At 37.6% G+C, this 25059-nt stretch overlaps 1 protein-coding gene across 1 annotated transcript; it reads left to right on the plus strand.

Annotated features, from left to right (window-relative positions):
• Positions 1-10215: 10215 nt before the first annotated feature.
• On the plus strand, positions 10216-22396 carry alas1 (aminolevulinate, delta-, synthase 1). The gene is made up of 11 exons (XM_036560605.1): positions 10216-10384; positions 15497-15708; positions 15897-16070; positions 16167-16292; positions 16437-16659; positions 16763-16947; positions 18399-18578; positions 18663-18827; positions 20194-20462; positions 20672-20834; positions 22104-22396. The coding sequence occupies exons 2-11, from the start codon at positions 15513-15515 to the stop codon at positions 22340-22342; spliced, it is 1920 nt and encodes a 639-aa protein (XP_036416498.1). The 5' UTR covers positions 10216-10384; positions 15497-15512; the 3' UTR covers positions 22343-22396.
• The last annotated feature ends 2663 nt before the right edge of the window (positions 22397-25059 follow it).

Consider the following 25059-nt stretch of genomic DNA (forward strand, 5'->3'; position numbering starts at 1 on the left):
GTCAGATTTACTCAGTTTTTCACTTACCACCAGCCAATCAGCCAAGACCTGTTTGGTCTAAAAGGTACAGGGTTCTATGTTTCCATGGTTCCCCGTGTCAGCCCCATTTTGCTTCAGTTATGAAAATTAAGACTCATATATTTACAATTGTACATATTATAAAATATGTTCAGTAATATCTGAAATTGTATTTATGTACATGCAGTTCTAACTATAGTGTACTGCCTTAATAAAGCTCCCTAGTTCAACATTTCCATGAACAAGAATGAGAATCTATTCAGGAGGAGTGTTTTCACTCATGGTTTATTTAAAGTGCATATGAATATTAACAATACAACACATTACCATTAAGGCCAATTCATGCTTCTGCGTCAATTCTACACTGTAGGTACCACATAGCTGTGTACCCTACGGTGTAGCCTGACACGCACCTCCCCAGAAATGTAAGTGTTTCTGTAATTACATGCCCAAAACCACATCCAGCTCTTTGTTAAGGTGGGACAGACTTGTAGATGTTGTTTACAACACAGCATGGCTTTATTGTAAGCTCTAAACGTTAATAAAAAGGGTCCCTTTGGGCCTCACGCAGATTACATTCATGATTTCTGTTGTTTCTATTGTATTAGAATCTAGTGTTTATATGCCTGCATGAAGTTTTGTTTATGTTTGTGTACTAAACCACATCTACAATCACATCTAAAAGATTTGGGTGACTATTGACTTCTAGTGTTAGCAACAGAAGACTCGTAACTCTAGTGCTAAACTAAAGAAGGAAAATTGTATACATTCCCAACCATTCCGTTTAAACAACAGTATTACATTCATTTTTCAGCAATGCTATGCTTCTCTGTGATGCGAACTATTACAGATTTAGGCCCAATTTTGACCATTTATCAATGTTATGTATGAGCTTTAGCAAAAAAAAATCAGGCCCAGAATTCCCATTTCAGTGCATCCCTACTTCTGTGAGGAATGTTTGTTTTTGATTTTTATGCTTGACAAGGTGGTTCAAGGCTCTAAAATTAGATCTCAAAGTCCCTAAATGTTATTACGAAGCAAAGCAAAGCAAGCCGGAGCTGCCTTTGTGTTGGGAGATGTGCTAAATATAGGACAGGGATCCATCGAGATGGCTGCGCTTTCAGTACAGCTTTGCCACGGTTGAGCTGGAAGAGGAGGAGGAGATGGCAGACTGAATGGAGGTGTACTGGATGAGGAGAGAGAGCTTCTGCAGGTCACACCATCTCTGCTGCGTACCACATGGCAAAGCCAGAGGAGGCGGGGTTTCCACGATTCATTTCAATGCGCTTCTCGTGTCACATGTGCGAGGCGATATAAAATAGCCTTAATTACATGCTTCCTCAAGCAAATTGAGCAATTTTGATTCTACAACAGGGAACGGAGCATAATCTTATTTGCATCTTCTAAGACTCTAAAATCAGTTCCATAATATCACTGCAATAATGCAGATTAAAAAGAAATAAAAAAAAGAATTGCTTTTGATTGCATGCTCTGAATACATACAGACATACTGTAATAGGATGACATGTTACCATCTTCTACTCTACCCACCGTATCCTTACACCCAATGATGCTTTAAGGGGCTTAGGAACAGAACTAGAGAATGTGTAGTGAGGAGAACTGTCACTCAGTAATCTTTGTCAGACGCTAGAGGGCGCTCCTGAGTGAGCCCAAAATAAATGGCTCTGGTGCTTTTGTGCAAGAGCATAGTTTGTAAATGCTTAATCATTTTTTGATCAGGTCACTGACCCATCAGTACTCAGTAGCAGCAATGCTAACCAATTAGTGCTCAGTAACAGTAATGTTAACCAATCAGCACTCAGTAGTAGTTATGCCAACAAATCAGCACTCAGTAAAGCTAACAAATCAGCACTCAGTAGCAGTAATACTAACTAATCAGCGGTCAGTAGAAGTAATGCTAATCAATCAGCGTTCACTAGCAGTAAGGCCAACCAATCAGCACTCAGTAGCAGTAATGCTAACCAATCAGCACTCAGTAGCAGTAATTCTAAACAATCAGCACTCAATAGTTGTAATGCTAACAGTGGCAGTAATATCAGTAACAGTTAATCTGTTTACTGTGGAAAAAACAGATTTTTTTTTTTTTGCTTGTTTTTTGTCAAATACATCCTCTTACTTTCCGGAATTAAAAGAAGGTTGCAAACAAATGGTTAGAAACAAGTTTAACTTTTTGTTTTTAGCTGATTAGCTCCATTTACACATTCATTTAGGACTAGTAGTTATAGTTCCTAGTAGTTACTAGTAGTTGAATATTTTAGTAGCCTACATCACCCGATCAGGGGCAATTAGTATTATCAAGCTAAGTCTGTATTAGGCACTTGAAGTAGGGCAAAATTTTTTAAATTAAAAAACATAATAAAACATTACACTACTAATATTAGAGCTGTTAGAACATCTGACTCTGACAGAATGTCTAGAGAAGCGAAAACAGACAAATGTTCAATGCAAATTACATCCAAAGATGATAGAAATGTGGGAATAAGTAAAATTATAAATATTCTTTACTGCTGGGATGCTTTAATGCAGATCTGTCAACAGAAACTGAACCTGCATGAGAGAAACGCTTTAACCAGAGGTTTCTATTTATAACCTGCACAATACTTCTCAGATAGCATGTATTTATATCGGTCCACTAGCTTGATAAAGTGGGCACCCTGATGACTGTATGCCGCTGCTTGTTCACCCTCGGACCACCCAGATTATTGTCCTGTACACAAGGTCAAATGCATATCATCTTTTACTTTGGAAAATGAACTAATACAAACATTACAAAACATTGAGAGAAAAAAATGAATGACTAGGCCTAAAATTAAATGATTTTGATGAACATGTTGTTGCTGACTAAATTGGTTACAGCTGAATAAGCGGCTGCATTTTTGATATTGCTGTTAAAATAATTTCCTAAACTAATTTTAAAAGGATAACGAAAGAAAGAAAGGAAGCAAAAATTAGTGAATTGGACTGTGAGAGGGAAATGAGTGATGAAAACTGCCATTTTGTCCAATACTCTGCTTAACCAGCAGTGGGTAGCCCAGAAAACACTGAGCAAAAAGCCAGTGGGCCTCTAGCATAAGCATAGCTGTCATAAGCATAGAGTTACTCTACTAAAATCATTTCATTTCAGCTTCAGGTACAGATATAAAATTGTATTTAAAAAAGGGAATTTTTTCAAAATCAGCTCTACAAGAATGCTACTTGTGTGTTTACAATGTTTACAATAGTTACCGCCAAGCTAGTGCGGTTAGCTCAGCACAGTAATCGATTTTGAGGTCAGTTCTAATTTAAATAAAGACATTTTAAGCTTGTAACAGACAAGCAAGTAACATTTTTACTTTCAATGTCTCCATTTTTAAGTAACTCCTTCTTTAAAGGTTTGAACTCTAAGTTTTGTCTTTTGTTATCAAAGCGTTAGCCTGTTAGCCACTTAGCTTTCTGCTGACCTGTTCGGCCTGCTGTAATGATGGCCGAATGTATCAGCTATACAGAGAATATAAAGAGTAAATCAGTTAAAGAGAGTCTGTTAGCAGCAACCAGTGATGTTCAACTGGCAGATCATCATCTGGCTGCACTTTATGGGTTCAGGCTTCAACAATAATAACTGGGCTTTTATAAGCAGTAATTATGAAACAACATTCATGTCCTCTGAAGCACTGCTCATAGCATTCCTGTTCTTCTTGTACTTTCAGTTTGGCTCTGTGCGGTCTCCCACAAACGCTTCAGAGACATTTATTGATATATAGCAATAATTTAGCAAATAAGACCATGTTCCCTGATTTAGTTAAAAAAGTAATCAACACTTCCGTCCACCAACTGGATATTCCGGCTATAATCTGAAAATACAGCAGTCGTGTAAAAAATAAGGCAGATACTTTAACAACCTTTTTATGAATTTAATGAATTTGGCAATTAAAGGGTCTATATAATTGAAAGCTGAATTTTCCTCGTTTATATTAAGTGTAGACATTGTAAAAATATCCTAACTATGGACACTAAGCTCCAAAAACATTTTCAATTAGTTTGTTTTAGTGATGTCACAAAACACCAACACATTCACATTTGCGCAGCTGGCAGAAGTTTAGCCCCGCCCATTCACGCTAAACAGTGTTTCAGCTCCTTTTACGTTCATAGTAAAGAAACAGTGGAAAAAAAGCCTGAATAGTTCTGAGGGACAAGAAGAAGTTGGAAAATGATTGTGTATAAATTAATTATGATGAATCTTGAATGAAACAAATGTCACATGTCAACTTTTGGGGTAAAAAAATTCAAATGCAAGAAAAATGTAGGATATGAGCCCTTTAATGTCAACATCAATTTTTAAAATGTATGTTCTATAAGCACAAATCTGGAGAATGTTAGAAAGCGATTTTTTTTATTTCACTTAGTTTATCACTAAAATCCAGCCTTGTATACAACAAGAGCTCTAATGACAATTATTGATTATACTGACTCTTATTTAATGCTCTAAACTGATTTATGTAGATTTAAACATTATTATTTTATTTAGAAGGCAGATTGTATGTATTTCCTTTTTTTTCAGTACCATCTGCAAAATTGTTGGCTAGATATAATTATTTGTTATGGGTAAATAAAAAATGTTAAGCATCTCTAAAAGCATTCAGGGAAGTTTATGAGAAGTGATTCGAGCTTGGATTCGAGAGCACACATAGAGTAACACTGACATCTGGTGGAGACTTACATAATTGCATCTTGCAGTAACTTATGTTATTTGAACACGTTGTGATTAATATTTAAAAGCTTAGACACACAATTTAGCACTGAAAGTAAAATTCAGTGTCTTTCATATATACTCCAAGCGGACACTTTATTAAGTCCTTGTTTCTACACTCACTGTCCATTTTATCAGCTCCACTGACCATATAGTTTCACTTTGTACTTCTACAGTTACAGACTGTAGTCCATCTGTTTCTCTGCATACTTTGTTACCCTGTTCTTCAAAGGTCAGGATCACCACAGGACCCCCCAGAGCAGGTATTATTTGGGTGGTGGGTCATTTTCAGCACTGCAGTGACTCTGACATGGTGGTGGTGTGTTAGTGTGTTGCGCTGGTGCGAGTGGATCAGACACAGCAGTGCTGCTGGAGTTTTTAAACACCTCAGTGTCGCTGCTGGACTGAGAATCAAAAATATTGAGCCAATAGCATCCTGTGGGCAGCGTCCTGTGTTTAAAAACTCCAGCAGCACTGCTGTGCCTGATCCACTCGCACCAGTGCAACACAGACTAACACACCACCACCACGTCAGTGTCACTGCAGTGCTGAGAATGATCGGTAAAAGCTCTTGTTCGGCAATGATTTAAAAATGGTATAAACAATAACTCTTCTTTTTGTGAAACCATGCAAGAATCTTTTGGATCATTTTCTTTAGTAAAATATTGTGGGTTGGTTTAAAACATGAGAGAGACATTGATGTTGTTTTTCAATGAAATAGCTGTTATGCTTATGCTTAACCTCACTGAAGCTTCTTCTGTGATTAACTGAATTAATATACTTACATTAATACATACATACACTGAAATGGTGTGAAAACAGTGTTGTGTTTAAATGTTTTAGTTTAATCCTAAAGGTGGATTTGCAAAGTGTTAATTTCATTTTTTGTTCTCTTGCTTATACTGTGTTGTAATTGTTGTTGTTTTTGTGTTGAAATTTTGCTAAATATCATTTGGTAAAACATAAATTCTTCTAAAATTTATACCAAATGATATTAAATAATTTATTATTATTATTACATGAACACTCAAAGAAACTTTTTCATGATTAAATGGTTCTTCAGACTGATGTAGAATGTGTTGTACATGATTCTATATAGAACCTTATTTTAAAGGTTCTCCTACTGTAACAAAGTTGATATTGTTATAATGGAAGAATCCTTTTTGGTGCTGTATAGAATCCTTTTCAAAAAATGTCTATATAGAACTATCTGTAAAACGCTTTCAAGGTACAAAGAACCTTTCAATCATGCAAAGGGTTTTTTGAGTGTTCATTGTTCTATATAGAGCCATTTTCTTTACTAAAGAACCCTTGAAGAACCATCTTTTTAGGAGTGTACTATTTATTTCGGTGTGTTTTTTTAAAATAACATTTAAAGTAATAACAGTTTCTAAAATTATGTCATGGGCTCAACAAGCACAGAGGAAAATCATAGAGTTTCACTTTGGAAACAGGAAAGTTCACTGAAACAGACACCAGGAGAGCTGTCACTAAAGAGCTACAGATCACAGGAGGACGCACAGATGCCTTTTAGGACTTTAGGCCCAATTCCATTCTTATTTGTATCGCTACCCCTTGTTTTCAAGTGTCGAGTTTCGAGTTACAAGGGGTAGTGGTTGAAATCTTCCCTACGAAATGGAACAACCCTCAAATAAAAAAGAACATTACTTCATTAACAGGCTACTAGTGGTGCTCCGTAGGGGAACCTGCCAGTCTGCAGTGACAGCAGAGGAGAGGAAAGTTCAGCAACCTCATTGCTGGGCTTTAGTTACACTTAGGGAATCATATGCCTTCAAAAAGGGACAATTATTTATTATCGCCCACCCCAAATTCTTCAGTGATATGAAGCTGAAGTCAGCTATTCGTCAGTTTCTTGTTCAAATTTTTCTGTTCCACCTTAAATGGTGCAGCAGTTCTGATGCCATAACCATTTAAGGTGAAACTGGAAATTTAGCTAACTAGCTACCGAAACATCAGCACTACTAAACTGGGAATTTATGCTTTTTTAATGCTTGTTATGAAGAAAAGGACCATAATACATTGAAACAACATTAAACTAAGATAATACAATGGTTATCGTATTTTTTAATGGAGAAAATTATCACATTTGTGGGTTTCTTTGGTCTCTTGCGCAGCCATTATGCTGTTTTTTCTTTTTTCTTCATAACACTCTGTTTGAAATGTGTCTCTGAATAACCTCCGTTTGGGGGCCATGTAGCCCAAACACTTCACCCTACCCCTCTATCTTAACACGAATCAGGACACCCTACCCATAGATGTGAATGTGCAAAACAGAGGGGTAGGGCTGAGTGGTAGAGGTGAGGAGTGAAATGGGATTTGGCCTAACTCTCTCTCTCTTTAGCAGCTGTCAACACTACAGTATCTCATCATGTACAGCAGATCTCCATCTTCCCAGTTGAAGTGTTTTGGAAAAACTTCATTTGAGGTTAGAATTGATTTGAAAAAAGAAAAAAATTGACGGCAAACAAGTTCTGTAATACTTACAAAGTCAAAGAGGTTTAATAATTTATCACCGAACAATATTACCCAGTAAACACTGTTGAAGTGCAAAGGTTTAAAATCGGTATAAACTATAACTCTTTTTTGTGAAACCATATACAAAGATGGTTCCTCAAGGGTTCTTTAGTAAAGAAAATGGTTCTATATAGAACCATTAACACTCAAAGGACACTTTGCATGTTTAAAGGGTTTTTAACATGGTGAAATTGATCTTCAGATTGATGAAGAATGTGCTGTAGTGCTTCTTTGAAAAAGGTTCTATACAGCACCAAAAAGGTTCTTCTGTTGTATACAAACTTGACATCGTAATAATAAAAGAACACTTTTTGGTGCTCTACGGAACCATATACCACACATTCCCATCAATTGGAAGAACCAATTCACCATGCAAAGAACCATTTAATCATGCAAAGGCTTTTTAGAGCATTAATGGTTCAATATAAAACCATTTTCTTTACTAAAGAACTAAAGAACCATCTTCAAGAGTAAACAACATCTTTTTGATCATGTTTTGTGGTAAAAATATTCTGTAGTGATTTAAAGACTCAGGGAAGCTAAATCTGTGTTTCTTTCTAATCAGGTTAATCCTGTTTATGCAGGTAAACAGGAAATATGTACTAACTTTACCCTTCAAATAATGTTCCACTGACCAACGAATGACCGATATATTTCACCATGTTTCTCTCCTCTCAGTGTAAACTGGGCGGTCCTACTCTTGGGAAGCGCTTCCGTAATCATTCCTCTGACCAATCACAGGGCTGCATCTCTGGCCCCGCCCACTCAGAACAGTTTCAGAGTAAGAGAAGCTTAGTGAGCTAAAGCTAACCCAGCTTATACAACAATTAGTCCCGGCCACGCAAGCTGATTGGTTGAGAGGCGTTCTAACCTGCTGTTATTTCGATACAACATCACGGGTTTTCGCAAACACTGTATCACTCTGCTGAGACGCCGTTGCTAAGCAACGAGTTTGACAGCTGTAGGAGACGCTCAAGCCATTTGAACGTTTTTACTTCTTACTTTGCGCACAAACAGAAAATGGACACTTTTAAGATCACATTTGACCGACAGCCGATTTGGCCAGACTCTGAATATGAGACAACACTAAATTCCCACACTGTTAGTTGGTCTGTGTGGAGCTGGAGAACGAACTGCCGGCCGTGCAGCGAGTGATCGCGTGTTATTTCGAATCGCCTTCGGCTCGTGCCTGCGACCAAATCACAGCCGTGATGTTATTTCGCGATAACACACTCCCTCTCGTGTTTTTTGCTTAAATAACCAAAACCTAGCGAGCTAGCCCACCTGTCTGTAGCTGCCTGTCGCCCCTTCAATCGTTTATCAACACCAACATTTTCTCTCGTCCATTCCTTTATTCACGCGTTGGTTTGTTCATTCAACCGTCCGTCTGCACGTCTGTTGGCTTTTTCGCCTAATTATCGTCACATAAAAGCTGGATAATGATTTTAGTTCTGTATGAGGGGCGGAGCAGGCCAGGAGTGTTGTCAATTAAGCTGCTCATTAGCCACGCCCACACAGTTCTCAGAAAGGGGTGATCAGGCCGTGTTTTATCATATTTATGTTCATTGCTTTGATGGATGTTCAATATAACACAAGTTTAGACACACAATTTAAAATATTTTGCTCTGTGTTCCCTGCTTCTTTAAAACATGAGACAAACATCGACGTTGTTTTTAAGTAAGCTATTATTCTAATAATAAGCGTCCAAATTGAATTAATGTACTTACATTAATGCATACATACAATGCATTGCATGTTGTGCAAAACAATATTAGGTTAAAATATTATTATTATTATTATTATTATTATTATTATTATTATTATTTCTTTATGTGGTAGTCACAACTTCATACACCACTACTTATTTCAGAGTGTTTTCTTAATTAAAATGTAAAGTAATAACAGTGTCCAAAATTCTATCGTGAGCCCAACAAGTTTAGAGGAAGATAATAGAGCTTCACTTTAAAAAACAGAAAAGTTCACTGAAACAGACACCAGGTGTCACTAAAGTGCTACAGATCACAGGAGGAAGCACAGAGGCCTATTATGACTTCAGTCTCTGTCAACACTAAGGTATCTCCTCACATTAGGTTTAATATCGGTATAGACGATCATTTTTCTGAAATCATACGTCATCTTTGTGATCATGTCCTGTAGTAGAATTATTCTGTTCTATTTTTGAAGACTCAGGTAACCTATAAATGTGTTTTCTTTCCAATTACATTAATCTTGTTCTTGCTTGTTCTAAAGGCGTATTAGCAAAGTGTAAAAATGTCAAAGCTGTGTGGATAGTTTCCTGTTGTTCTCGTGCTTATACTGTGTTGTAATTGTAATTAAAAATCTGAATAAAAATGAAAAAGAAAAAGTCACACATACAACTATTTATTATTAGTGTGTTTTCTTAATATATTATTAAAATATTTGGCAAGACAAATTCTTCTAACATTTACGCCAACTGATATTTAGTGAAATCACCTGGTTTATTATTATTATTATTATTATTATTATTATTGTTTTTTATTTTAGTAGTAGCAGTATTATTATTATTATTATTATTATTATTATGATTGTTGTTGTTGTTGTTGTTGTTGTTGCTGTTGTTGTTGTTTATGTATGTGTTAGTCACACATTTTTTTATCTTGACATTTTAAGAAGAGATCTTCACACACTACTATTTATTTCAGTGCGTTTCCTTAAAATAAATTCGATACATTTTGTTCTTTTGATTATACTGTATACTGTAAAAAAATGATAACCTGAAAATGACAAAGAGGAAACAATAAAAAACAATAAAACCTGTAACTATAATAATAATTCAGGAACGACTACTACGCCGTAACTCCGCCCACTCCTGACGTAAATGAGACTCTCTCGCGAGATTGTGCTCCATTCGTCGTATAAAAAGGCCGGTCCGGTACCTTGCCCTCTCGTTCGTCCTCAGTGCAGGATAACGAGAAAGCGCTCCAGCTCAGCTGCCTTTTATCACATAAAAACATCTACTGACAACGAGAACAGCTTGAAGACTAGTCCTGGCAGAAGTTTATACGGTGTTCAGAGACTCACAGCGCCGGAGGAAGACTCTACGTAAGTAATATCTGTGTTATTAAACGGTTAGCCGGTTAGCTAGGAAGTCATTTAAATGTGCTACAGGTTAGCTTAGCTCAGCTCAGAAGACGGAGCAGCTCAGTTATACCGCAAAGCAAAGGTCACGTTCATTCATCAGCTGTGTTGTTCATCGTCGGATATAGTCACTGGAGAAGTGTAGCTGTGCTGTATCATCTCCGTTGTTTTTTATTTTGCTGAACTGTTCCGAGGCCAGCTTTAGCTCTCAGCTCGGACTGAAGCAGTAACAGTTACTGAAGACCGCGCTGGAGTCTGCAGTGCTAGTTAACTATGGGAGTGAACGGGCACTGAGCTGATGTGTAATCGGCGAGTAACGGCGCATGTTGTGCACATTTCAGTTTCGAAACAGCCTCTGATTCTGTGCTACACAGTTTGGTTTGTCTCAGAAGAATACAAATTTTGCTTAAACATAAATTACGAAGTAGCGTGTAAAATGGTGAAGTCATTATACAGTGTGGCTGAGCTATAAACAGTACAGAAACCAGATGTTCTCTTAAAAACTAGTCAAAATACCAAAACCAGAGCTGCCTCATATAAAACTGTATACAAAATGCATCAACCTGACCAGCCTCTTATAATAATAAACTACACTCTATATGGTTTTATGTTTATTTTGTTTGGGATCCCTGCACATAATATATTCATCTCTAAAGAGAAGAGATGCTTTGCAGCAGAGTTAGTCACAAAATACAAAAACCTGACTAGCCTCATATAACTGTTTAAAGGATACGAAAACCTGACCAGCCTCATACAAAACCTTACAGAGGGTACAAAAACCTGACTAACCTTGGTGAAAACTGTATACAAAATACAAAAACCGGACCAGCCTCATAGAATCATGTCCTTACTGTGACCCTATCTGGATTAAGCGGTTAAAAATGATGATGAACCATATCCTGTAAAACCATATGCAAAATACAAAAATCTGAACCACATCATATAAAACTGTATGGAAAATAACAATCTGAACCACACCCATTAAACCGTATACAAAATACAAATGTCAGAATGACCTCATATTAAAGATACAAAAACCTGAACCACATGCCATACAACCTTACACAAAATACACACTTTATACAAAATACAAAAGTATTGGTACTTCTTGAGACTGCATTGGAATTAACGCGTTGTTTATATCAAACATTTTAATATGTGGTAAGTACCCGTAGCGGGTAGGGGGTGTTGTCGAAGCATGAATAATTTTGCTGTGCGTTTACAGACGGAATCGGCCAATTTGAATCAGTAGCTCCGTCTGTTTTGCGTGTGAATCTTTTTAATGGATTTTTTAAATAGGTCATTTAATCTCGGTCAGAGGTCATGTTTAATGTGAGCACAAATCTTATCAGAAAACATTTTTGACAAAAAGAGAAAGTGATAGTGTCACCTATTCACATTTCTCTTTAAAAAAAAAAAACAGAAGTATTACACTATAGGGACTGTATTGATTTAAATCGATGGGAGAGATGAATTATATAAATAAAGCATGTAATACTGCTGTGACATTGTCATTACATTGTACTAATTTGCTTTGAACATCCCAAAACTAGTAAGGAATGTGGGCCTATATCCAGATATTCCATGAATATTATGTTCATATGAGAGAAAGAAGAAAAGAAGAAGTAAGAATAAAGCGTGTGGGGAATGCCCAAAGTGAATGTGACTCTACTGCCAAGCTCTTACTGGCGTGTCTCATACTGGTTTAAAGGTAGCTGATTCATGATGTTGCTGCATTGTCCCGAATTCACTCTACTATAATCTAGTGTTTCTAGTTTTGAAGTTGAGCTTATTGTCTTTTGGTATATTTCACCATCCTTCAAAAATCCTAATTACATATAGAGAGGCGAAAACTGCTCGGGGCAAATTCCTCCCTCCACAAAGGCATGGAAATTCTCATAAGCCAGGACCAACCCAGTGTGACAGCTCCTATAAGGCGTGTAAAACAGCTCTAGCTGCTGGATGTTTCATGGCTGCTTTGGTTTCTGCTCAATCAACATGAGACTTTTCCATTTATCTCGCATTTTCTTTTGATTTTATTTTCATTTTAGGTACTTATATAACATTTATGTGGGTTTATGTACCCAAAACAGTCATTATTCAGTCTCTCTTTATCCCTTAGAATTAAACGGACTGTTTGTGGCTGTGTTTAAGACCAATTATATGTAAATGAGCTCTCTTCTGTTTGGCTCCCAGCCTGAGGTGGAACACTCCTTATAACTTTGTTGTATATGGGTGACTCTAAACTGCAAGAAATGTAGATTCATGTTTACCTTTTGTGACATCACAAAAACGCTAAATTCACAACAGGCTCTTTTAAAGCTTAGTTTACGCATGTGCACAGTACAGACTAGTTTTAAAACATCAGACGTCTTTAGAAAAAAAGTGAGAAGTCTGTTATTAAAATTAATAGTGTGCTGTTAGAGTGGTTCAAATTGGTTATTTTACCACGTTTATGCAGTTTACCTGTCATCACTTTTAATTTACCTCTAAATCAGAGTAACAGGTGCAAGCATGCCACTCTTTCTCAGTAAAATATACATTTTTGCTTAAAATGTATTAATAATGTAGTGTCTGAATTAATGACTGAATATCGTTGCTGCAAAGCAAGTATCTCCAAAATGATAACTTTACAGGAGAGGGGAAAAACTTTCTCAACTTTCAATGCAAGTTAATGTAAATGGGTTTTATTCTAATATTATCCTGTTTTCAAAGACCATAATTGCTTTAATTGTGTTCAGATTGTTGGTAAACAGTGTAGACAGAGTGCTGTGTAGGTTTAGGGATAGATTTGAGGTTTCACATAGGAGACAACTGAAACACGAAGCTTAAATAAAGCAGCAGTTTAATATTTTCACTATTATTGTAGCTATCATGCTGCATTATTTCACGTAGTCCATCACGTAAAACATGGTCACTAATACAGCAGGTTAGTCTTGTAAAAATCGACTGTTTAAGTTATGGCGTGCAAAATTTCAATAAACATCCTTTGAGTAGAACAGGAAAAAGAGGAACCATAACAACTCAGCTTGGGTTAGAGGTGGGCGATATGGCCAAAATATAAGATTGCGATACTTCAGGAAACTTTCACAATACACGATGTCATGATATTTAATTTTTTCAGGCATCTGGTCAGTTGGGTCGGAGGAAAAAAACGGTAGTGAAACTACAATTTTTTTCAATATTTGGCACTAAATACAGTTAAACTGAACTAATTTTGCTTTATAATGAAACAAATACTGATAACTACTGATGATATCCATGATATGTTTGGAAAAACATGTATTGTATTGTTTTGTAATATTATATATCATGATAACGATATATATTGTCATATTGCCCAGCTTAGGTAATTGGTTATCGAGCAGTGAGCTCATTTCTCTATTGCGCCATACATTGATTTCACTCCAACTAACCATATCTGACGTATTTGACTGCCTAGTGCAAATATATGTGATAAAGATACAATCCTTAAACAAGTTGCATTAAATGACCGTGTAAACATGATCCTAGAGTCAGTCGGAATGTGCAAATGTACCTTACATTTGATGTAAATGACTTTATAAGTGTCTTGTGAGAACCCAGTCGTGCAAGGCCTGAAGAGAACAGAAACCTCAGAGATGTATGATTGTGTGATTAGATGTTGGTTGCACTGCAGAAGCGAGAGGATGATGATGCACCAGCTTTGATTAGGCAACAGTGGGAAAACCAGCATGGTTTCCTGTAATTAATTCTGTTTATTTTAGTATGTTCACATCGCCACTAGTGTTTGGAAGAGATTGGATGAATCATGTTAATAATATCCTTTTATAAGTAAGAATGATTTTGGCAAAATGTTGATTTTTCTGACTAATAGTGCGATTATGATTTAAGTTGCAGTTGTTTTTATTTGAGGTATACATTGAGATGGGCCTTTTTTTGGCTAAGAAGACCAGTGTTTATATTTTCTGGCTTGAGACTTGAACTCTTAACACAGCAGTTCACAAACTCCATATGATTAGGTAAAATTTCCCTACTTAAAACTTGCATATCAACATTTGCATATGAAACCTGCGTATCAACGTTGTTGATAATAGGCTGTAAAACTGTAATATAATATAATGTAATATAAAAAATGATTAATCTTTCAGGCCTAGTAAAGAAAGTCGTAAACATTCACGTTTAAATTATCAAACAGACAAGTATTGTACTGTTTTTAAATTCATTATAGGAACCTCTAAAGTTCACTTGCTGGTGTCACTTGAACATTTTAGACTTTTAGTCTCTAACTACCTCCAATCAGCCTGCAACTATTACTTGATTTTAGTTTTAAAGTGACCTTTGGTATGTTTTTAGTTTTTGTTTCATTTGTATTATGTTCTTAATTATTTTAATATTGCCAAGCTATTGTTTTACATCTTTTGTTTGTTTGTTTATTTATTTATTTATTTATTTATTTCATTAATTGTATTTGTTTAACCTTATTTTATCTTATTTATTAAGTTACTATATTATAGTAATTTTAATAGTTTATTTATTTATCTTTTTATGTCTTACTATGATTATTATTACTATTTATGTTTTTACTATTTAACTTCTCAATCCCTAAATTTTTGACTTGGCTACATTGTAAGTGAGGGTCTCCCTTAATGTACTCTGAGTTTAAATAAAGGTTGACTGATTGAATTATATAGTGGCATTATTTTACCACTCAGTTGTCATCTACAAAAAATGAATAACGAGCCCAATTTCTTTTTGTGAGTGACGTTACACATGCTTGAATCATGATCCAACAAACACGTCAGGCGCTTGATCCCTCAGGCCGGTTTCTACATGTGGATTCTGAGGAAGTTGATGTGACATCTGTTCGTTGTGGTGAAACATGCCAAAACATTTTACATTTCAGACATTAACATCAACGTTAAAAGCAGGCCTTGTCTTGCCTACAGCTACTACAGCTAACTTGAGCCCATAGGGAAGACATTACCTCAGTAAAGAACCAGTTAGCCTGACGCTTTTCCCTTTACATACAGTTAAGCAGATTTGGGTACATGTTTACTGACTTTATGCCTTTTCTTCTGCTTTTTTTCCCCCCAGGTTTGGACAATCAACTATGGATGCCATCATTCGCTGTCCATTCCTGTCCCGTGTCCCCCAGGCTTTCCTGCAGCAGGCAAGGAAGTCCTTGGTGAGTTATGCGGTGAAATGCCCCGTCATGATGGACCTTGCCTCAAGGCCCCTGGTTCGTACTGTCTGCTCATCCTCCGCCAGTTTCCAGAAGGCCCAGGATACAGTCAACACCCCTGAGGGTGAGTTATTTTACATTAGTGCCTAGTCAGAAAATTATCACAATAATGATAAATAAATATTCATATGTTGTCCTGCTATGGACTTTGATCATTTAAAAAAAAAATTAAACTTGTTTAACAAAACTGGTAATCGGTTGGATGTCTGTGTCCAGAAATACTCAGTTTTATTTATTTATTATTTTTTTAAGAACCAAAAGATGCTCCCAAAATGCCAGCTGGTCACCCCAAGCCTCCAGCAGGCCAGGCAGCAGCCTCCAAATGCCCCTTCCTGGCTGCAGAGATGGGACAGAACAGCACTGTGGTGAGGCAGGCCAGCCTGGAGTTACAGGAGGATGTTTCTGAGGTCCGCACTGTGCGCAAAGGTCTGTGAAGGATGTGGAAAGACAACTCACTTTATGTTTTTGTGTGTGTATCAGTAGAGTTTTTCCATCCTTAATGTTTTTGTCCTTTTTGTGCAGATGTGCCTGCTTCAGAGCTCAATCCTCTGGTGAAGAACACTAAGACTGGTGGGAACCTGATGAAGAAGCTGATGAAGCAGCGTCCCACTATGGTCTCTCATTTGCTGCAGGAGAATATGCCTAAATGTAAGTCTGCACGTTCTCATGTTCTGTTTTTGAAACTGTAAGAACAAGAAGAGGTCTATTTAAGGAATAAACTGTGAAACTGTGAGGGATGACACTTCCTTTTTCTTAAATAGTTCCAAAAATATCACTGCTATTTCTTTTCAGCCATCTCCAACTTTCGCTATGATGAGTTTTTTGAGAAGAAAATTGAGGAGAAGAAGAATGACCACACCTACCGCGTGTTCAAGACCGTGAACCGCCGCGCGACTGAATTCCCGATGGCAGATGATTATTCCGAGTCCCTGGTCTCCAAGAGAGATGTTTCTGTGTGGTGTAGCAATGACTATCTCGGCATGAGTCGCCATCCCCGCGTGGTCCAATCTGTGATGTGAGTGCTCTTGGCATCCAAGAGAAACATTAGTGTCTGGACATTAATAAAGGAATGTCTTACATGTAAACATCTGAGATTAAATCCCAATCTGTTTCTCTAGGGATACTTTACGAAGGCATGGCTCTGGGGCTGGAGGGACTCGAAACATATCAGGGACAAGTAAATTCCACGTGGCTCTGGAGCATGAGCTTGCGGACCTTCATGGGAAGGATGCAGCGTTACTCTTCACCTCCTGCTTTGTGGCCAATGATTCCACACTTTTTACGCTGGCCAAAATGCTGCCAGGTAATGTGATGGGTTTAATTTAGAGATCTTGCCAGTTGCACAAGCTGAACCAAAGTAATGGTAGTATAGTTGTAGTAAACTGATGCTGCATTCCAGTTTTTGTGCAGACACCTTAAAAGTTTCTCATAACAATTTGATTTGAATTTAATGTAAACTTGTAAGGTAAAATTTAATGTTAACCTTTTTGTGTTTAGCACATTTGAGTGCAAACTAATTAACCACTTGTTCACTATTTGTTAGTAATTCATCATTAAATTTGTTGCAAACTGGGCCGTCATAGACCGCTGCAAAGCGGCCAGTCATAGACCGCTGCTTTTGTGCGGCATGCATGGCTAGTTGTGTCAAAATTAGGGCTGTAAGAGTAATCATTTTATATCAGAATTGCTGTTTGAAGAAGTGTAACTTGCAAATTGCAAGTGCTGCAATTTAAATGAAAGCCTATATTATCAACACGTAGTCTTAAGTTTTAAGTGGGGACCTTTAACCTCATAACAAAGAGCTGGTACCCCTGGGCTGTGACATCACAACCACAACTAACTGGCAGTCTGGTGCACTACATTCAGTGTTCAAGCCTCAAGCCAGAATTGTTGGTCTTCTTAACCAAAATAACAGACCAGGGAGTTAGTACATACAAAATAATCCCAATATGAATTGCAGTTGTAAGGCTGGTCAGAAAAGTCAATTAGTCTTTCGTTTCCCCCCCAGGTTGTTCAGCCCTAGTCAAAATAGTGCTGCAGCAAAGCACTCAGTGGCTTCAGACAAAACTCCTGAGACTTTTTTTTCCCCCACTCCAGCGATTATATCTTGCACCAAAAGGCTCATTGTTTCACAACGTGCAGAGCAGGAAACTGTTTCTGCTGCTGGTGAGCAGGACACATTTCGCCTAAACAAGAGTTGGCGTTCTTTTGATCGTTTATATTCAACAGCTGTGTAATTGGTCATACATTCCCACCACTGTTTCTGTTATCACAGGTGCTGTGAATAAAGCACAGTATAAACTTCACACAAGTGTCAATTTACTATTTTCAAATTTGTTACTTGTTTGATTGTTAAATACGTAACAAAATTCTCAATAACAGTCAATATCTGGAAACAACTAATTCAATCGATACTGTCCTTGCACTAAATATGTAGTACTGAAAGAAGAGTGTTGGTCTTTACATCGTGTCTGTAGTATTTCCTGTTTGTTGGCTAGCATTACTGATGGAAATTGTCATTCTGTGTAACGTTTTGATCTCAGAGTACCTTATGCACTAGTTACAATGCACCATAAGTGTCTGCTGCAAAACCAAATTTCTATACGCCATTAACTTAAACAAATTACTCTGAACATGTACTATTGGACAGACTTTGTCTGTGTTCAGCTGGTGCAGCTGGCTACTGTACTGCAGTATCTGTAATGCTCCTTACTTGGCATGCATTAACAAAGTTCTCTGCTGTTCTCTCTTTAGGATGTGAGATTTACTCAGATGCTGGCAACCATGCGTCGATGATACAGGGTATCAGGAACAGTGGCGCCAAGAAGTTCATCTTCCGTCACAATGATGTCAACCACTTACGGGAACTTCTGGAGAAATCTGATCCTTTAGCTCCAAAGATTGTGGCCTTTGAGACGGTGCACTCAATGGATGGTAGGTAAAACCTTCTAAGTAAACATCTGGATAGTTTTAGCAGTTCTTTCAAGCTCTTGATTGTTCCAAACCACGCTCTTGTAGGTGCTGTGTGCCCACTTGAGGAGATGTGTGACGTGGCCCATGAGTTTGGCGCCATCACCTTCGTGGATGAAGTTCACGCTGTGGGCTTGTATGGCGCTAGAGGAGGTGGCATTGGAGATCGTGACGGCGTCATGCACAAGATAGACATCATCTCTGGGACGCTTGGTGAGTTGTCAGTGACAGTTTAGTTGAGATAATGGGAGGGAGCACTTCAGAGAGCCCTGCTTACCTCAGGTGGCGCTTCATTATTTGTGTGAAAGGATGGAGGCTGTGGACGTGACAGGAGGGTTCTGCTTTTGTCACCGAACGCTCTTGGGACACTTGAGGAACAGAAGCAGCTTACCTGTTGCCTAGAAACCTGCACTTGTTTTGCTCTCATTGAACGAAGGCCCTTGAAAGCTCTTGGCAATTATGTCAGACCCTAGCCTCCCCAGCCAGTCAGGTCGAGATGACCACTGGCTTTCATGCTTGTAAATAGGAGGCCCACCAATGAGACATCTTGGCTCCGGTTGAGACGTTTTATGAAAAGGCTTTAGTCAAAAAGGCCAGTCTTTTATCCGTAGTAGTGCAGTTCATCCTGATGGCCCTTGAATTTGCTTACTAAAGCGACCTAGAAAAAGTACAAAGAACTGAAAATCTAGCTTCCTGGAAACCCAGACTGCCTGAATCAAAATGACCTGCTCAGGTTTCTCATACAGTATGAAAAGATCTACACTGGCATGAACTCTTAGCAAGAAGAGCTCTATATAGTACCAAAAAGGCTCTCCGTTAAGAGCCATTTAAGCATTCAGATGGTTGTTTACGTTGGCAGTGTTCCATTATATATTGTTGTCTTTACTAAAGAACATATGAAGAACACCCCCCCACTGCTTTTTTATAAAGGTGAATTCCAGTTATATACTTAAAAAAAATCAGTAGAAATTAAGTGTCATTCAGGGTGGTTTAATGTGAAATGCTCCATTCTAGAGAAATTTTTTCTAAAGAATTGTAGTTCAGTTGTTCACAATGGTGGTGATAGGAACCAGACAAAGTTAATACAGTTATGGATACTACTTTACGGTAGTTTTGAGAAAGTTTTGGCCTACATTTTTTTAAACTACGTTCATGCTGATGAGACACATACATCCCAAAATAGTGCCAAAGATTAATATTTTTTATTATTATTTTTTTTTTTATTATTTTTATTTTTTTGTTTAGATAAACCTTTTAATGTATCATCATCATTCTTTGTAAAAACTCCTGTAAGTTCACTGGTGGTTTTGAATAGTAAATAAAATGTCTTTATTTGTGTTGTAGTCATGACAACCCCTGGTTCCTATCACCACTGTAAAACAAACAACAAAAAAAATGATCCATTTCACACCAAAGCACTCTGAATCACTCTGTTTACACAACTCCAGAGTTTGAACATGCAAATAATTTCCTCTTTAAGAGAATAGGCCATATTTTCTAGGTCACTTTGGAGACTTTTCTGTGATTTCTGTGATTAACTCTTTAGTTATTCAAGCTTTTGTGGGTTTCATATTTATAGGAAAGGCTTTTGGTTGCGTTGGAGGCTACATCGCCAGCACCAGTGCCTTGGTGGACACGGTGCGCTCGTACGCCGCCGGCTTCATTTTCACTACGTCCCTCCCGCCCATGCTGCTTGCTGGCGCCCGCGAGTCTATCCAGGTCCTGAAAAGCGAGGAAGGCCGCATGCTCCGCCGCAAGCACCAGCGCAACGTCAAGCTGCTGCGTCAGATGCTCATGGACTCCGGCCTGCCCGTGGTGCACTGCCCCAGTCACATCATTCCAGTCAGGGTGAGTAGGCCGTTTTGTTTTGTTGACCCTGTTCTGTAGCTGGTACAGCTGGAGATGAATAAGTAATCCACTGTATCAAATCGTGGAGCTGTTTGTAATCAGTAATATTCACAACATGACACAATTTTAGTAGCTTATGCAGTTTATTTGGCAGATATTAACATCTGCACAAGGGCATGCCTGACAGTCTGTGTTACTTTGTGTTGCAGGTGGCGAATGCAGAAAAGAACACGGAGATCTGTGATATCTTGATGAGTCGTCACAACATCTACGTCCAGGCTATTAACTACCCCACTGTTGCCCGTGGCGAGGAACTCCTTCGAATCGCCCCTACGCCGCACCACACCCCGCAGATGATGAAATATTTTGTCGGTAAGTCACCCAAGCACAACCTAAAGGGCTCGTATTATGGAAAACCAAATGTTCTTAACTTTTTATAAATAAGAATTTGTTGAGCATAATGGTTCAAATTAAAAGTGCATTGAAATGGTGCTGCAAGAATGGCTCTTTTTTTAAGTCATTGGTTTTATGTCATGTATCCACCTCTTCAGCCTACAGCAGTTTAGCCCCACCAAATTCACATTGAAGTTATAAGGAGTGTTTCAGCTCAAGACTGCTTCTTGAACTGGGCACAATACAGGGCAGCCAGTTAGAATAGAGTTAATTTATGTGAATTTTAAACACACAGTAACCAAGATGTACACGTTGGTTAATGTGACAAAAACAGTCCACCAGGAAAAAATATTCGTCTGGGGTCGCCGAACATGCCATTTTTTTTGTTTTTTTGTGTTTTTCTTTTTTCTGTTAATATACTGTGCAGAAATACGTTTCAAACAGTTCCTGAATCCGTAGAGTCGGCCTTTCCTTTCCATCTTATCACGAATATACGTGACTCACATCCGGAGTTATGAGGACACATAGTGGTGTGTAAAAGGTTTACGGCTGCTGAAGCTGCTGCAGCATTTTTGTGAAGTAGCGATGAGGAGAATGTTTATCTACTATTTTATCCATACATTCCTCTACTTTTGTGATCCTAAGACTTAAACCCATTTCAAGCACCAAAACAATGCATCCACGTGAGAAACTGTGTTTTCAAAAGCGATATTAAGGATTTCTAAAATATTAGGTTATATATCATAAAAATTCATTTTTTTCAGCTTTTGGGCTGAAGTATCTATCATTATAGAGAGAGCTGAGATTGTTCTGAACATTGATAAATAATATGTGGGTATCATGTTGAATGCAAGTGCCTATAAAGGTGAATTAAGAATTTATGCAAACATCAAGAAAATGCCCTCAGATCCCCAGAGGGTTAATATACCGTTCAGTTCTGTTACTGTTACTTTGAGTTCAGTCTAGACTGTATTGGAGCTGGTCAAAGCCCTTTATTTAGAAAAGGTGAAACTCGAGGCATTTGCCAATACAGTGCAGGCTTGGATTTGAGAAATACTGGGCTAAACTTTTGAGGAAACTGTGATATTAAGCAATCTTTTGAAGTATTGTAAGTCCTCTGTTGCGAAATACAGTAATATATAGCTTTGTGGTTTTGCACATAGTTGCAATTGAGAATAACGTTTTGAAGTTTACTGAATGTTCTGAGATTCAACAAATAACATTTGTCCCTTTTTTGTTTTTCTTCAGATAAGCTACTGCAGACTTGGAAGGAGGTGGGGCTGGAGCTGAAGCCTCACTCGTCGGCTGAGTGCAACTTCTGCCAGCAGCCGCTGCACTTTGAGCTGATGAGCGAGCGCGAGAAGTCTTACTTCAGCGGCCTCAGCCATCCCATATCGGCCCTGCGGCTAAACCAACCACTCGATCCACTCCCACTCCAACAGCTGTCCAAGAGATGTTGGTCTTTTATAAGTGTAATAACTTATTGAGATTCATATTCTGTCAGTATGTTGTATTAAAAATAAACATCCTTGGAAGTTTAATTAGTTTTGTTGTAGTTCTTTGGGAGAACTTGAATTAAATTCTTTCCACTTAAAATAGGCTAACTCAGTTCCAAAAAAGTTGGGTCAGTGTGAAAAACAGAAAGCAGTGATTAGTAAATCCTGTTTGATCTCTAAACCTAAAACAGTAGTTTTTGGACCTTATGGACTTTTTTTTTTCTTAATCATTTGAGATGCTGCTAAAGTTCAGCCTTTTCTATCTCAGAGCAATGCAGAGAAACTTGTTGCTGCATTTGTTCAGCAGAGTTGATCACTAAAGATCTTACTGGAGAAAATAATCCATCCTCTACAACTTGTACAGAACGCAGCAGCACAGATCAGCACCAACACAGAGAGCTCATATCACCCCCGTTTACACTGCACTGACTGCCTGGATCTATTAGGAGAGATTTTAAAGCTCTGCTGCTGGTTTTTAAAGCTCCTGAATGTCTGTCTATGATCATAGATCTGCAGATACTGACCTGCAAACATCTACTGTAAAATACAGAAAACATGGAGAGACTCTTTGTTATTCTGCTTCTAAACTGTGGAGCTCAGTTCACTTTTTATTAGACAGTCAAGCTCAGAGCTCATTTTTAACAAAACTCTTTAACTCAGCTCTCAATTATTCATCTTTGTAATTTGATCAGTCATAGCCTTTACTTTTTTGTGGTATTTTGTTAATAAGTAAACATATAGATCAAAGAACTTTATTCACAAGGCCCACGATATGCCCACAGGATTCTCCACAATAGATATAATATGGAGTTAATAGTAGAGGAGAAGACATAACCATTAAAAAAAAATGTAAAAAGAACACAGTATGAACGTGTTTGTGGCTGCTGTAAGGCCAGTAAAATAAATCATTTTTTGATGAGTAGAAAGCAGTTCTGCAGTGTCAAGTAAAAGGAAAGTCCATTGATCTTTATGTACAGATTTTCACAAAATATTGCAGTATCTTCAATATAGGGCCAGAATACATCCACAAGAGGAGACACCCAAAACATACGCATATACGTGTGAACTACTGTTGAGTTACATAAATGACAATAATCTTGCCTAACTTTAAATGTGTACAGTAAATTGGGTGTAACATATGCTTTTTGTATGAACTTAAAATAGTCATTTGGTGTGCTGGATTCCTTGAAGTAATGAAAAAAATATTCTTTGACTGTTAAGATTTATCAGCTGTCTATAAAGCACTTTGACCTGCTACTGGCATGAAAAGTGCTCTATAAACATAATATTATTATTATTATTATTATTATTATTATTATTTTTATTAATTGTCTGGTGACTGAAGACACCAACTGATCCAGTTTAATTTTTTTGCCATTCATTCTTCTGTAAGTCTTAAACTATTCAACCGTACAGGACCTGCATTGACATATTTTCAGCGTAGTAAGAAGATAATTTTCAGTGGGAGACAATTCTGGACTGCAGGCAGGTCAGTTTAGTACCTGCACTCCCTTAGTACACAGCCATGCTGTTAAAAAATGTGCAGAATGTTTCTTAATGTGTCATGTTGAAATAAGCAGGACATCCCTGAAAAAGACGGCATCTAAAATGCAGCATATGTTGCTCCAGAATGTGCTCAGTGTTAATGGTGCTTATACAGATGTGTAGGTTACCCAATAATACCCCTACAACATGAGAGATGCTGGATGGTCCTTTTCTTCTTCGGCCCAGAGAACACTGCAGCCATCATTTCAAAAAACAGTCTATAAGGTGGACTCATCAGACCACAATACACGTTTCCACTGACCATCAGTCCAATTCAGATGAGCTCAAGCCCAGAGAAGTTGGCAGCGTTTCTGGACGTTGTTATGTGATTTCCACTGTGTATAGTAGTCTTAACTTGCATTTGTGGACGCACCAATTGACAGTGTTTACTGACAGTGGTTTGTCACAAACATTCGGTTGTAGTTTTTGGCCCTTTCCTTTACACAAAGAGATTTCTTCTGTATCTTTTGATGATATTATGCACTATAGAGGGTGAGATATCTAAAATTCTTGCAGTCACGCACTGAGGAACATTATTTTTAAACTGTTGGATTTCTCGCTGATTCATTTTTGGCAAGTGGTGAGTCTTGACCCATCCTCACTCATAAAGGACTCGGCCTTTCCTGGATGCTCCTTTTACATACAAATATGATTTCATCACCTGTTTAAGATGTTTGTGAACATCTCCCAGTGTTCCTAGTCTTAAATAACTCCTGTCTCAACTTTTTTGGAACATGTTGCAGGCAAGTTCAGTATGAACATATATTTACAAAAAACAATGAAGTTGATAAGATAAAGCATCTTATCTTGTCTTTGGACTGTTTTTATATATCTTTACCTACTTTTTTGAAATTGGGTTTATAAGTAAAAAATATTGATGCAGTAAAACTTGAACTTAAGATTGAACAGTTGAGTTTCTATCTAATCTAGAGTTTTCCTGTATGTTCAGCAGACTTTGAATTTTCTGAATATAACAAAATACCTTTTTGTCACATAAATTTATACCAGAAAAATCAGCATTCTTGGAAGTTATGTTATAAATCAACATTTTGCACAACTGTAAAGTCAGCTAATTAAGCCTTGACTCAACTTTCTTGGAAGTAGGATTTACCCAGTTCCTTCTTTTACTTTGGTTTTTCCTTGAAAACCATAGAACAAAACAG

The sequence above is a fragment of the Colossoma macropomum genome, unplaced genomic scaffold, assembly GCF_904425465.1.
Source record: "Colossoma macropomum unplaced genomic scaffold, Colossoma_macropomum, whole genome shotgun sequence".
NCBI classification, from domain to species: Eukaryota; Metazoa; Chordata; class Actinopteri; order Characiformes; family Serrasalmidae; genus Colossoma; species Colossoma macropomum.